The 15,579-nt window shown below is 39.8% G+C and overlaps 1 protein-coding gene across 4 annotated transcripts in view; it reads right to left on the bottom strand.

Moving 5' to 3' along the window:
• The window catches only part of Mctp2 (multiple C2 and transmembrane domain containing 2), a 219,887-nt gene that overhangs the window by 148,017 nt on the left and 56,291 nt on the right, over positions 1–15,579 (bottom strand). For all 4 annotated transcript variants that reach the window (XM_076935826.1, XM_034495257.2, XM_076935828.1 and 1 more), the window contains exon 5: positions 749–891. In XM_076935826.1, coding sequence (XP_076791941.1) covers positions 749–891 — 143 coding nt within the window. The remainder of the gene's footprint in view (positions 1–748; positions 892–15,579) is intronic.

A 15,579-nucleotide genomic window follows, 5' to 3' on the forward strand; every position in this document is an offset into this window, starting at 1 on the left:
TCAAACGAGCTAGGTTCATCCCATTACTAACATACAGAATAGGCTGGGGACTCCAAAATCCATCTTTCAAACATTACAATCATTTGCACAGTGGAGTTGAAGACAGATACAGGCAAGCCAATACAGAGGAATAAATCGCCTATTTTGCCAACTGTGCTCAAAACAGAAGCAAAAAAGACTTTTGAAGCAGTGGTCAAATACAACAAAATATTATACACCATGGACTCTTCCTGTAGTTTAATTGGCCTCTCATTAAAACTTAGCATGTTCCATGGTGAGCAAATCTGCCAATTAAATAGAAATTTGCTAACTACTGTACAGCCATCCTATTCTGTGCTCAACTCGTTCAGTTTTAACCCAGATGTTGGAGTAATTGATGCTTACACCTGGTAGCTTGCAGCTCTATTAAGTATAAAGTTCTTTCTAATGAGAACAGTGTCTACGCTTGTCACCACTTCAGGGCCAGTAATAATTCTTCCACACTAAGTAAGTTTAAATATAGCCAATAAGAACATTATTTACACAGTACACAGTGACTTTGTAGCTTACGTATCTCCCTGATTTGAGGGAAACACGGTCTCATAAAGAGTCTTAACAAAATATTCTCCTACAGTAATATTTTAGTCCAGCCTCGGAAAATAATGGAAGGATTAATTGAGGCAAGTTCACTTTTAAGGAGGCCTGAGAACTACAGAAGAGTAAATATTTTGAAGACAGGAGCTGGTTTGAAAGCTGCCGGGATTATTACCTTCACACGAAGCTTTTGATCAAGGCTTTGTATTGGCAACACAACTATCTCATCCCAAATTGGGTTCAAGTTCTTATATATCACTTTACTTTTGTACAGTGTCTTCCCGTTCAGCTTAAATTTCACATACGGATCACTTGTGCCTTTAAAAGAAAAAGAGAACAAGAAAGAATTTTAAAATACATGTAGAAAAATCTAGCCATCTTTATCAAGTCAGGATTCTCCCCACAGTCCCCAGGCCCGAAGCAAGCCAGAGAACACACGGAGATCAGTGTCCCTTTGTGCAGGAACTGGAAACCCTAGAGGTGTCACGGGAAGGGAGAAATGCTACAATTTAAGGGCAAATGACTAATTCCATTTTATCTTTTAGTGGGTGAATTTGAATGGACTCTTTGAGCTTTTTATGTGGTTTCTTTGTGCATATGTCACCCCTCAATTGCCCACAAAATAAATTCAAAAAAAGAAAAAAAATCAAGGCAGTGTCAGGAGTCCTGGGGAGAAGCTCGCCCCTCCCAGGATCAGCATAAAGTCCATGAAAAGGGAAAGAAGTCACTTCCAAATATTTAGCAGATGGTTGATTCAACAAAATCTTATCCCTTAAAATATAATCATAATAAATAAAGCAGTCTCTGCAACCGCTGATTCAAAAGACGGTGTGAGGGGACTCAGCCTGGAAGCCAGGGCATAGAGATTAAGTCAACAGAGTGGACATTCTTTGCTGCCTTCTTGCACCTGCACCAAAGCTGCATACATTGTCCGCACCCACGGCCAGCTGAATTGCACATCAGCCAGGCCCTCAGCTGGCCTCAGAGCTGACACAGCTGACCCTAGTGGCCCCTCCTGGGGAGCTTTGAAATGGATGCCAAAGAGAATGCACAATATCCCTGGAGTTGATACAGCCCCACCCCCAAACAAGAACCTGATGGTAGATCTTCCTTCACATTTCATAGATCAATTAAAGCAAAATAAGCTTAGAAACATAATACATGAATTATGTGCTGTGCCTGTGTGTTACGTGAATGTGTTGATCACCTAAAGTGCTAAGGACAGACTTGCTTATCTGTATCAGATCAGTGAAGAAACAAGAGAAAATGAGCAACCAGCAGGGAGACAGGGAAGGCCTGCTCAAGATGCTACTAACATAAAACTTTTGAAATTATGGCTTTGTGGTCCATCGTAAAACCCAGCCCTATGAAGATGCATGCAAGGACCTACTGTTGAATTTCAGGGCCCCGTACAGGCTCCAAGAATATTCACTGGAATGAATTTCTGATATGAAAATCAATCCAATACTATCTGCAAATATTATATCATAAACTAATTCCACTACTTTGCTGCAAATGTTTACATGTCATTAAGAACTACCATTCCTTAACATTCTGACGCATAGGCACCTTTAAAGTTTCCATGTAGCTGTAATAGTCAGAAGCATTGCAAGTAAGTGGAATATGTTCCCCCAGCTATTTGAATGGGAGGTGGCCTCGCTATTGAACAAGACAGTATACATTCTTCAATGTCAATAGTTTTACTAAAGCAGGAGCTTTCCGAGTTAGCATTCCTTGTACTACAAGGGCACTAACTATAAACAAAGAAATTAAAATAAGCTACAGAAATCATATGTGTCTAATTCTACCATCTACAGTTTGGCAGCCTAAGAACAGAAGCCCAGCCTTCATTTGAAGCACATAGCCGTGCTGAACAGTTCTTGGGGGCTAGTAAAAATAAATGCATTCACAGCCACTCAGTGGAATTCTCACTGGTGAGTGAGCATCTGCTCACCCCTCCTTCAGCAGCTTGAGAGAACACCTCTGGCTAGTCAGGCCTTAACAATCATCCTGATATATATATATAAAAAAAAAGTGGGGGGAAGCTATAATAAAAAGAGGCCTTTAATTAAATGAAATTGCCACTCTGGGATCAGACCTTCATGCTTGTCAGCGTACTCTCAAAATAAACATCTCAAAACTCGGCCTCTGTGGTGTCACTTTCTCACAGGCAAGGCATACTGGGTAATCCCCAAGCATCTTGACAGCTACATAATGTTCAAACTGTTTCACGGGTGAATGGCGGCAGTTGCATGAAAGAAAATATTAATGTCTGGAATTAATAGAAAAAAAAAAAAAGGACCAGGGTTTACAAAGCCAAACAAGGAAAGAGGGGTGTCAAGTTAGTGCAGTGTTAATTGTTAGAGAAAATTTGCGAGGAGCGGGGGTAGAGGGGGAGTGCATAGTGCTCTCTCTCTCTCTCTCTCTCTCTCTCTCTCTCTCTCTCTTTCTCTCTCTCTCTCTCTCTCTCTCTCAGCCTAAGTGCCTGACTGCCAGGGAAGTGGCATCTCAACTAGGCAGGTTCTGAAAGGGGGCCAGCAGCTCAGGAATGCAACTCCCACATTATACAAATGCTGAGCTGACACCTGAATGGGTGGACTTTAACCTTCCTCACTGGGAGCTTCAGATACAAAGAGACTCTTATGGTAGTTGGTACTTTTAGTGGAGAAGGAAGCAAGGACTAGAAACCAGGCTGTGCCTCCATAGAGCCCCAAACCAAGACTCTTAGGGCCCAGGGGCAGTCACCTCCCACAGTACACAGACTGCAGCTTCCATATCACAATGTCTACATGCACAGATTCAACCAACCGTGGGTGACAATATATTTTTTAAATATGTAAAATGTACCCTTACTGACCAGACTCCTGCTGTGGTCATCATATCCCACACACAACACAACTATTTACTTACATGGCATTGATAGTGTATGATATCTATAGATGAGGCAAAACATGAAGAGAAATGAGTGTAGGTTATACAGAATTTTTTATGATAGTTTACATATAACACCATACTTACACACACATATATGGCAGTTTAGGTAAAATGTTCTATATAAAGGACTGGCATACTCATGGATTATAGAATCTACAAAGGCACTGGAACTAACCCCATAAAGATCCCTGGGGATGGAGGTATCTGCAAGAGAAACTAGTAGCTGGTCATAATTTCTGCAGCAGAGAGGCACTAAATCCACCTCCTCAGAACGATTTGGATCATAGTTGTTCCTGCTCAGGCCCACTAACCTAAAGATGCTCACTCTCCCTGCACATGTACCTGTCAATCAAGCCACCAGACCACAAATACTTCTGGCCTCTTCCAAGTCTTGCTATTTGCTAGATACCCTAGGTGTTGCAAAGGCATATCAACAAAGGATCCTGCTCTTCTGCATCTGATAGCAAGGGCATCCCACCACATAGCATGTGGTCCCCAGGGCTAAGGGTCAAAAGAAATAAACACAGTGTGTAGTTCTGCTCAATAGTAGATAAAAAATGTCGTTCCTACCTCACATGTCAGTGAGGGCTCAAATTAAGAAGGCAAGAGTGGAAATCAACCTGGGAGCAAACAGGAACAAAGACTGGGGTCATTGGAGCAGAGGGGAGACCCCCAAAATAATTAGAGTTATAATGTTAAGCAAGTATTTCAGTGAACCCAGAAATTGAAGAGAAAAAAAAAAGAAAGAAAAGATTACAACAAGCTGTTTTAAATCAGAAACCAAAGTGCCCTTAAATATGTACAATAAAGGCTTAGTTATTATTCTGCAAGAAATGTGGGTGTTTTATTTCCTGTTCAGCCTTTTATTTTTTTAAGTAAAAGTAACATATGCCCACAACTTTGAAAGGTACGCTATGAAACAAAGTCCACATCCTCTTACTGGTCCCTGATCCCATTTGTCTGGTGTGATATCCATAAGCAGTTTCTTGGGTGTTTTACAGGAAAATATAAGAATCATTTTTAAATGACTGCATTTTTTTTTCAACTAATATGCCCTAAAGCTTGAGTCAGACCAAAGGTGTGCACCTCCTGCTCTATTTCCAACTAAACACTTCCTGGCTGTGCTAAATCAGTGTAGGCAAGTCGTTGAGATTTTCCTTACTGTGGAAAGGAAATCAACAGGAAGGCTTCAGTTCTATAGCAAGTTTGTAACCCAGGAAGTATGACAGCAGCTCGTTCTGGTTCTACTGGACATTATAAAATTGCTTTCTAAAGCTCATCAAACTTAGGGGTAGGAAAGTTGGCTCTGTGGAAAGGAGAGCTAGCTGTTCTTGCAGGAGACCCCAGTTCTGTCCTCAGCATTCATTTGGGGCAGCTCACGGGGGGGGGGGGGGGGGGGGGGGGGGGGGGGGAGGATCCAACACTTCCTTCTTGCCTCTGAGAGTCCCCACATGCATAGTACATACAGACACACACACCAGCATATGAATAAATATAATATAAATCTTCTAAGCACTTATCAAACTCTGAGCAATGTTTCTATTTCTTTTCATATTTATTCCTTAATGCCAAATATTTTAAACCTTTATTTTAATCTGTTAGCAGGTGAGGGGGAAAAAAAATCTACCTCTGTCTCCTCTTATCTTCAACCCTTTGAGTGGCTTTCCTGCTGTTGCGACATCTATTTGTGTTTGTCAATCAGCTTGTTGTTCTAATTACTTTGTTATCTTTTTGTGGGCTCAGCTCATCTTCTGGTTACAACTGGAACAAATGCTTTCTTATGGAAATGGCTCACCAACTATGCAGCTTGTCAGAATTTATTTAACAAGTTATTACTGGCCATAAGTTACTTTTGTTTTTATTTAATGAAATTAACCAAGGGTCTGACTTCTGGCTTTGTACTTTCACATCCTGCTTAGAACCATTTTCCCCCCCCTTAGCTTTAAGATTTTAAATTAATTCAGCCGTGTTTCTTCCCATTGATTTTTTTATACATTTTCTTTTTTTATACTTAAGTTTTTGGTCCATCTGGAGTTATTTTAGTATGAAGAGGAAGGAAATTTAGGTTCACTCGGGAGGAGAGTAAAGTGATCAGAGCCAAGTTTTGCACATATAAATCTGACAGCAGCTTATAATTTAGAATGAAGGAGAAAGGGACAAAGCAAGGACACCTGGTAGCTCGGCCTAATGCTACAGAAAAGAGTTGAGGGCCATAGAGCAGAAAGCTGAGCTCAGGCCCTAAGAGCCTCATGCAGGGGGCTGGAGGGGGGAGGGGATCAGCAGTTAAAGTGCCTGCTGAGAAATGTTTTCAGATCCCAGAACCCAGGTCTGTGCAGGGTATGCATGGCATCTTATCTACAGTTCCAGACTGAGGGAGCAGGAGCAGGTATCCCAGAAGAGGCTAATTATATGTATGAGCATTGGTTCTAATTAAAGGGCCCTACCAAGGAATAAAAATAAATATTTATTTCTAATATATCGAACATATATAATAAATAAATTATATTTGTTATAATAAATTATAAATTGTAATAATTAAATATATTTAAGAGTATAACATATATAAAAATAAATATATACCAGTATATGTATTATTTATAATGATATATGTTTATATAATTAATAAATTACATGTATATACATATAATATACAAATCTATATAAATATATTTATTTTATAGATAGATAGATAGATAGATAGATAGATAGATAATTCCAGTCATCAATCTGGAGCCTCCAAATTCTCTCTCTCTCTCCTCCCTCTCTCTCTCTCTCTGTCTCTCTCTCTCTCACACACACACAAACACACACATACACACACACACACACACCAAACACAAATGCTTTTAAAAATGGAAAATAAAAAAAAACAAGTACCCAGACATACTTGTCATCTAGAGTGGTGTCCTGCACAATGAGAGGAGTGTGTCACCAGAGCTATCTGAGTTGGCTCCTCCGTGTTCTCACTTGGAATTTTTAAAACATACAGTGAAATATTAAACCCCATTAACAGGACCAGTGAGATGTCCTAGTGAATAAAAGTGTTTGTTGCACAAGCCCAAAAATATTGGTCCCTAGTCCTCTTAGTATGAAGGAAGTGACTTTCAAAAATTGCCTACTGACCTACATGTACATGCTTCAGCGAGCATAAAAACACAGACAGTATGTGTACACACATATACACAGAGACACACGCACAATATAAAAATCATAGTTAATAATAGTAAAAAACATCTCACCAATAGATATAGCAATGTAAATACAACTTAAAACTTTCTCAGAAGGCATTTATAAAATAAAATGAATATAGAAAACAATGCTTGCAATCTCTATAAATATGATATTAAATTCATTCATATCTGAACTGGCAGAAAGAAAGGCATATGCTTATGGGTCACACACACTCACACGGGGATGCTGAAGTTGTACACAAACATCTTGTGAGTAACTGTGTAATCTTGAATAATTCCCTCAATTTCCTTACACTATGCTATTCTCCTTTGTAATGCGAAAAACTACCATTCCCAAAGGATTCCCTTGAGAACAAGCAAGCCAATCCACTTTAATGATAGCCAGCTCCAGAAGTTATCGAGAGAGTCTCCTCCTCACAGGGCTATTTTTAGCACTGTTATTTGGTTAAGTTTAAAAACGGGAGAGCAAATAACCATTTATGTAGTTCTAATATCCATTTACTTTATTTTAATGTCCAAGGTAATTCACATGACTAATTCCTTTCTATAAAGTTTCTTTATTGCTATCTCCGAAGGCACAGAATTTTCTACCACCTTCTGTTTAGGGAGATGGGAAGAAAAAAATATAATCTTAAATTGTTTATTCAGGAGTTCAGAAATTCTATACACTCAGGAAAATGTCTCCAAAATTTAAACTTTTAAATCCTCAAGAACACAGGTTTCTTCTCTATCTAAAACTCCAGAGGTCATTCACTGAGCACTTCAGAGTACTCTGGAAAGCTAATCTGGCAGTATGAGGTCTGCAAGCTCTGTCTCTGAAACTGGTAAAATAAAAAAACAAGACAACTTCCAGAATGAAAAATAAAATGGGTGAGAACCATGTCAGTTATGACATCTGCATCAGAGCCTGTGTTCAAGAGCAGCACAATGGAGCCATACAGACAGAACAATGCCTGCAGGCTGCATCCTTAACAGTTCCATTCAGAAACCAGAGGGTATCAAAAAGAAAGGGAGCAGTTTCCTCCATCATATGAAAAGGAAGAATCATTTCTTACAGCATATGAGTTCAGAAGAATCCCAGGCCAGGGGTCTTCTTGAGAGTACAACTATCAGCAGATATGTCCTGGCCCTGGCTATTTCTGTAGACAACAGTTATCTGCTTCTGGAATCTGCTTTTCCATTTTCAACCCCAGAACATCTGTGCTCTCCTCAACATTTTACTGTTAGTAAAACATGTTTTGCTAACGTTATCCACCCTAATTGAATGGGAACAACTTCCCTTCTCTAAGGGGATCGCCTATGTATGAAACCTCCAGTGGCCCTTGGGCAAGTTCTGGCCCTGGTTGGACTTTGAGTTACAATGGCCTCAGGCAATGCACAGGTATGTATGGTAAAAGTAATCACAGATATCCACTTCACTAAATAGTGTTCCAGGAATCAACTTATGGAAGAATTAATTCAGATAAAGTCTTGGTTTTACCAGAAACTTCCTTTAACTGCTTATGAAATTCATAAAAACCTCTATGAGATAAATAATAGGATTTATCAGTGCTGCAGTTAAACAGGCTGTGAGCATTTCCTGAGGCCAGTGGACCAGTGAGCAGTTCTGAGGCCACTGGATTCCTCTAACCATAGGGCCTCCCATATGGTTCTTCCAGCCACATCCCATACCACCTGTCTCTACCTTCTGAGAACCCATCTTCTTTATCACCTGGATTCCCTTTCAATTTCATCTCTTTCCTTTGTGGCTCCATAGCCTATGTTACCACATATCTTGTACCTATCATTTTGTTTGCATAACAGTTTTGTAGAGACCAGGAGAGATGGTTCAGTGGCACTCAGAGCACTCAATCTGGAAGATGACCTGGGTTCAAAGGACAGCATCTGCATGGAGCCTCACAACCATCTACCACTCCATTTCCAAGTGAATCTGACACCCTCTCCTGGCTTGCAGCAAATCTGCTTCCATGAGTTCTAGACATGCCCAAGGTATACATACATACATACATACATACGTATGTACGTACATACAAGGCACAGACTCAAACATAAAATAAACATAAATTTAAATTCAACCAAATTTTAAATATTTTTAACATGCTACTTTGATTTTTTTCTTTCTAACCCATTGCTAATGAGCCAAACACATTCAAAAGCATTTTTAAACGTCCAGATCATATCTATATCCTTTATATCCATGATACATATGTGCATATAATACAACTATCATAGCCCTCTTTATAGTTAAAAGATTCCTCAATATATAGATATGGATTCAGTAACTTCAGTAAATTAGTTATTTGGTGAATACAGGATTGAACTGGTTGGGTTTTGGTGGAATGGCCATGCAGACAATGCCTGCATTCCTATTCTTCATAAGGCAGCCAGACATACGCATGAGTGTAAACTTTTGTAAACCTCATGCATGACCATACTTGTATCACCAGAAACAAAGGCTCCAAGTAAAATGGAAAGGCATAAAGATATAGAAGCAAACATACACACAAGCAGAACATACATGTACAGCAGTCAATGGAGCAAAATAACCAAAAGATACCTGGAATACATCAGGGACAAATCATAGACTACACCATGTCCAACAATGGACACCCTCACCAACACAGAGAATTCCCACTCAAGCAGATAAAAACTGCTAGGGTAAATTCAAGTCACTGGTGAAGATAGGTGCAGTAAACACAGGAGGCAGTCCAGGCTCACTTTCTTTGGTCCTGCATGAGCATTAAGAAAGGCTTTTGTGGAAACTGGCTCAGAGGAGTGGCAAGCACCAAACATCCCAAGCACGGCAGGAGGGTGTGGAGTCTCAAAACAAAACCAAGCACCAACAGTCCCTAGTGAGCCCCGAGAAATGGGAGAACACGAAGCCTTTTAGGACCAGCATGTCTTGTGAGACCTATGCAGCGGGGGGAAGGGGGCCCAGAGAAACAGATTTTTCAAACTCAGTTGTGTTCATTTGTTTTACTGTTTTAAAAAGCTCCGACACGGTCAGGCATGAAAGAAGACACCCACACCACCGGATGGGGTTTGCATCCAAGCAAGCTGTCAGGATTGCTTCTGACACAGCAGCCCATAGGTTTTTGTCCTGCTGCACATTCATAGTGAGGATCTCATGCCATCTGGTGTTCAGAGAAGGTATGCCAGTAAGAAGCAGAGCTGAGAGCTTGCAAAATCAAAAAGGGCTAATTGGGTGGTATAGATGAAGTCACACCGTGATGCGCACCTGACTCTTGCACTGAGAAACACATCGGCAGAAAACCAACTGAAGCCGAGAAATCAGCGCCGGAATGCGTAGCACTTGCATGTAAAGTCATTAAAAAGGGGCAATCTAATCATGAGGAAGAAAAAGATTTCTTCTTGTTCATCTAAAAGTCATTTTGGAAAAAAAAAAAAAGCTAAGTTTTTATTTAGGTCCTAAAATTGAAAGAGAGAGAGAAAAGATATAAATTAAAAATGAAAAAAAAATAAAGCAGACAGAGACTATGTGTGGGCTACTGTGACTGATGCAAGGAGCCAGGGCCTCTGGAGATGTGGAAATGGGGGGGACTTAGTCTTCAGAATAGGAAGTGAAAACTAGCAACATTTTCACAACAGACACTTCACAATCCCATCTGTGAACAGGCCCAGCAAACTGTAGAAGCAAGGGCCATTCCACACAGAAGAGGATTTGCAAAGATAAGAGACCAAATCTCAACACACATATTTAAATGTCCAGATGCAAACACCAATTTAAGCAAACAGAGGATAAGGCTTTTCCTCTACCTAATTAACAAAGTCATTCTACAGTCAATGGAGGTGATAGAAGTGAGCCACTTCTTTGCTTCTGAGAATAAGCCTTTCTGAGGAGCAAACTGCCACTAGGGCGATGAGAACACCAAGCAAGTCATACATATGATCAAGGGACTGAAGGAAATCTGTGCAAATCTGTAACTGACTTGCAAAGAAGCTACGACCAAAGCTGTATAACACAGGCACTTTCACGGATGCATGGTTTGTCATATTAAAACTTGGGGGCCAGTAAGATGGCTCAGTGGGTAAAGATATTTGCCACACAAGTTTAATGACCTGAGGTGGATCCCCAGAGCCAGTACACGGAGAGCACTGACTGCCACAAAGTTGTCCTCTAAGTTCCGCATACTTGCTGTAGCATACATGTGTCCACACACATCATGGGAACACTCACATTCATGTGAGTACACATACACATATACACACAACAACAACAATAATAATAATATAGATAATGACATCACAAAGAAAACTATTAACCCTCGTCATAGCAGGAGTGATATTTATAGCCCTCTGATTGTTACTGTGAATTTTATTTTTCCCCCTTGCAATATCCAAGAGTAGCCAGAAGAGGGCACCAGCAACACAGTATTCTTTTAGGTCACCGCTGCGGGCTTGGGCAATTGGCTAGCCCAAAATCAAGGGAAAGCAAGCTTTAACGTGGAGGATGTTAATTTCCGGAAATTAGTGATATAGAATATGAGAGGTCATGAGATGGGAGTTTTACCAGGGTTAAGAGACTTCATCTTTATTGGAAGTTCCAGACGTCTCTGAGTGTGGAAGATGAGGCTGCTGGCCTGAGCTCTACCAGCTGTGATACCAAATACCATCAGTCACCTTCCTTTCTGTGGGAAACTGAGGCAGGATCTAATTTGCTCCATGCATGAACCAAGTTATGAAGCAGTTGTACTGAAAATAGATATGTGTGTTATATCCCTTCAGCTTTAAATCTCAATGACCTAAAACACTAGACTAGGACCACACTGAAAAATAAATAAATAAATAAATAAATAAGTCTTCTTTGACCAAAACCAATACACCAGATGCAATTTTCCAGACCAAAAGTACGAAGGAAACATGAGATATAAAGGAGGAAATTAAACGTTGTAAAAAGGTGAACTGAGAACAAGGAGGGGGGAGGGGGTCAGACAGAGACAAACAGGCAATTACTGAGTGGGAAATGATCAGGATGCTTCTCCTGAAGGAGTGAGCCCAAGACCATCCCCAGACAATGTGCGGCATCCTGCACATGCAGGCTCATGCTGCAGGAAGCAAAACTGCCTGTCCAAATAAAGAGAAGAAAGAAATCCCTTAGTTAGGTACAAAACACCCATAGCTAGGGATAGTGTGGCATGGGCAGAGGGACACGTTAGAAACCCAAATAAAATTCTACCCTAGAAACAACCCTGCCAAGGCAGTCTTTGCTATATGTCCATATTTCTAGAGCTATGTAATTAAAGCTCTTGGTATCACATGACATTATTCTTATATCCATAATTATTTACATTTATGAAATGAAAGGGAGGAATGGAGGGGGGAGAAGGGAAAGGGATGGAAGAATGAAGGGGAGGGGAAATTAGAATGGGGAGGGAGAGAGAGAGGTATCACACAAGAAGACAAACAAGCATCAGATAAGCTGGTCCTGTGTGGCAGCTGCATGCCGCAGGACATCAGCGCTAAACCTGTTCGTCATTCAGAGCCACAGTGGCTTACTGAATCTTTCCGAAGAACACATGACAACTCTGTGTATTCACAAACTTCATAAAAACATCCCAGAAAAATCTCAACATTGTCAAAGTAGAAGCAAAAGACTCAGTATCAGCCGGTTGCATTTCTCAGCCCTGGCCAACAGAGGCACTGGAATGCCTGGGAGGTTCCTTTCCCATTGATTTCTGTGGGTGGGTCAAGAACCCCCTTCAAGTACAGCTTGTGCTTTCTTGATGTTGTCTGAGCAGTATTCTCCTGAAACTGAGTTTTCACCCCTCTGCCCTGAAAAATACCAAAAAGATGACTTTTGGTTGCCTCATATCTCCAAATACTAATGCACTATTTTGTCTTTTGACCAAGTTACTACCTAGACAGTTCTATTAAAAGTATGAACTGCACATCTAGGTGATGGCTTAGCAAGACATCTTCTTTTGTTCTAACAGTGGTTACGGCCACTATGCTATTAAAAGCAGGTTTTCGGAGGATGAATCCAAACATTAGATCATAATATTGTAGATAGAGGTCAGCAAACTTAAGTACCTGGGTTCAATCCATCCCAATGTCCAGTTTGTATTTATTTGTTTTGTTTATGTTATTGCAGCTTTAGCAGAACATTGCCATGTTCATTTGCATATGCATTCTTTATAGGTATCTTTTAAATGGCTTACAGATGATAAATGGCTTTAACTTGTGGGTCTTGAAGCCTAAAACAATAGTGGGCCTTGTATATGAGCTGTTTGACAACCTATATCTAGGCAGAAAATTTTATAAGCAGGAATGATTTTGTACAAATTTAAAACAAATGCTGAGCTCCTTAGTGAAAAAGAGTGATTCACCAAAAATCACTTCTGTTACCAAAACTTACAAAGTAAAACTGCATTGAAATTAACAATCTTCTAGCTGATCCCCTGAGCTGAAGGGGTAACTAAAGCATCTGAATACATTGCAAAGCCTCCACCATAACTGAAAGTTAATATCTGATCAATTAGATGCATTTAGATTTTCAAATTGAAACTTAAATTTATTATAGTATTTAATTTAAAAAATACAAATATACTTCTCTCTTGTGAATAATGACTACACACTCTCCAATGATAAAAGGATGAGCCTGAAGAACACAATGTTAAATGAAATGAGCCAGGCTCAGAAAAGCAAATGCTCTATAGTCTCACTTATATGTAGAATTTCAAAGAAATTGAGAGTAGAATGGTGGGTACCACAGGACAAAAAGGATATGGGAAAGAGAGGGGGACAGAGGCTAGTCACAGGCATAATGGCACAGCTAGGTGGGTCAAGAAGTTTTGGGGTTGTGTTACCCAGTTCAGTGACTATAACAAACAGTAATACATAGCCTATTTTAAACAGAAAAGAGAATGAATGTTCTCCCAGTGATGTATAAGACGATGCGGCAAATATGATCATTACATATGTTTGTATATACCTAAACATAATATCCCATAAATATGGGTCAACAAAAATTAAAAACACCAAAGTATGAAAATAGTGTGCATGAACTTGTGAGTGGAATAGTGTTCCATTCTATCACTAACACGGCAATGGTTTCATTATCACTGAGGTGCACTGACCAATGTACAGGGATGTGCAGTGGTATTAAAATTATGTACCAAGAATTAGATAGCTAGAGAATGCATGTACATAGAACCAAAAAGATCAGAAAAAGGGAAGTTCTCTCACAAAGATGATCCAGGGCCAATGATTGTCTCATAGTTATAGATTTGGAGGGAAAGAAATTTCAAAAATTTTATATATTATATATAGCATATGATATACAATATATAATATAATTATATATCTAATCATATAATTATAATTATATATAATTATATCACATAAATATAATATGTAATATGCAATATATAATATATATATAAATTATATATACTCTGTGTGTGTGTATGTGTGTGTGTGTGTGTGTGTGTGTGTGTGTGTATGTATCAGGTCTCAAAATTAAATGCACTCTCTCCAGAATGCTCTTAACATCTGAAGAAGTTGTCACAAAATGAACTTGACAGAAGTCTTTTTTGACAGAAGCAGTCACTGGAACACTTAGTAGGTCCAGAGTCAGGTCATCTGTAAGTGGTCACTTTGTATTGATTACTGAATACATCTCTCAGATGTTGTCTCAGGTATGAAGATCTAGGTGGCCCTTCTCATTAGATTACTATGAGATGTATATGTTTATGACAGATATGGAACTCAAGAGACTCAGATGACAGAAACCATGGAACTGAACAAACAACACTCTTTTTACTGACAAAACCAAGGCGGTATCCTGTTTTGTAAACTCCAGAAGAAAGGGGACAGAGAGATATGTTTTTATAAGGAGAAAGGATGTATTTCACACAGTCCTGACAGACTGAAGCCAGGTAGATGAGAGAAGATGGGTGGAAGGAAGGGCAGCACAAATACAAGCAGTGTGGAGAGGCGATAGGAAGGTTTCTGGGGCAGAGGTGGGGTGGCTAGGAGAAGAATGTGTGCGGCAGGAGAGCTAGCCACGCTCCAGGCTTGGAGGCAACAGATAGGAGAAGCAGAAGCTAAATAGTGTACCATCAGCACAGGGGCTACAGCAGCATGCGGTTAACAGAAGACAGATCAATGCTTCACTGTCCATTAATGTTACACGAGGACCAGCCAAGCATGTGCAGCCAAACAAGAACAAACAGCATGGGCCGTAAACCAGAAAGGAAAATCTTAAGTGGCAGGTGGCAGGAGCTGGTCAGAAGCAGAGTGGGAAGAACCCAACAGGTACTACCTGTTCACCCTGCCCAGCTGCATAGCTCAGTCCTCTTAACTGAGGCTAGGCCACAGTGAGCACAGATGGCATCCATACGTGGGGCCACAGAACACAGAAAAGATGGCATGCTTCCTCAGAGACTCATACAGCCAGAGGATGTGAAGCAACATGTTGAGTTTTTAAAGGGAGATAATGTATTTGCACAGAAAACCATGGACCATCTTGAAGGTCCGTTGTAAAGTAAAAAAGCAAAACTTACTGAACAACAATATGAGTATTATGGTCTCAAGTTAATTTAAATATATATGTATATATATATATATATATATATATATATATATATATATAATGCATAAAGACTTGTACAAAAGGTAAGCAAAGAAAAGACAAGTAGATAATAGTTATTAGAGGGATCCTATGGGATCCTGTGGGAGAGAAGAAGTCTGAAGTCTATCTACATCAGTCAGCACATCAGATGGCATCATCACTGAAATCCATTCAATCTTTTCAATACTGTAGTAAGTCCAGGTAACTATCTTTCTGGATTACTTGATATATTCCAAACACAAACTATAAGGGCTATTTCGTTCTAAAATAGCTTCATGTGTTGTTACT

The sequence above is a fragment of the Arvicanthis niloticus genome, chromosome 1, assembly GCF_011762505.2.
Source record: "Arvicanthis niloticus isolate mArvNil1 chromosome 1, mArvNil1.pat.X, whole genome shotgun sequence".
In the NCBI taxonomy this organism is placed as follows: Eukaryota; Metazoa; Chordata; class Mammalia; order Rodentia; family Muridae; genus Arvicanthis; species Arvicanthis niloticus.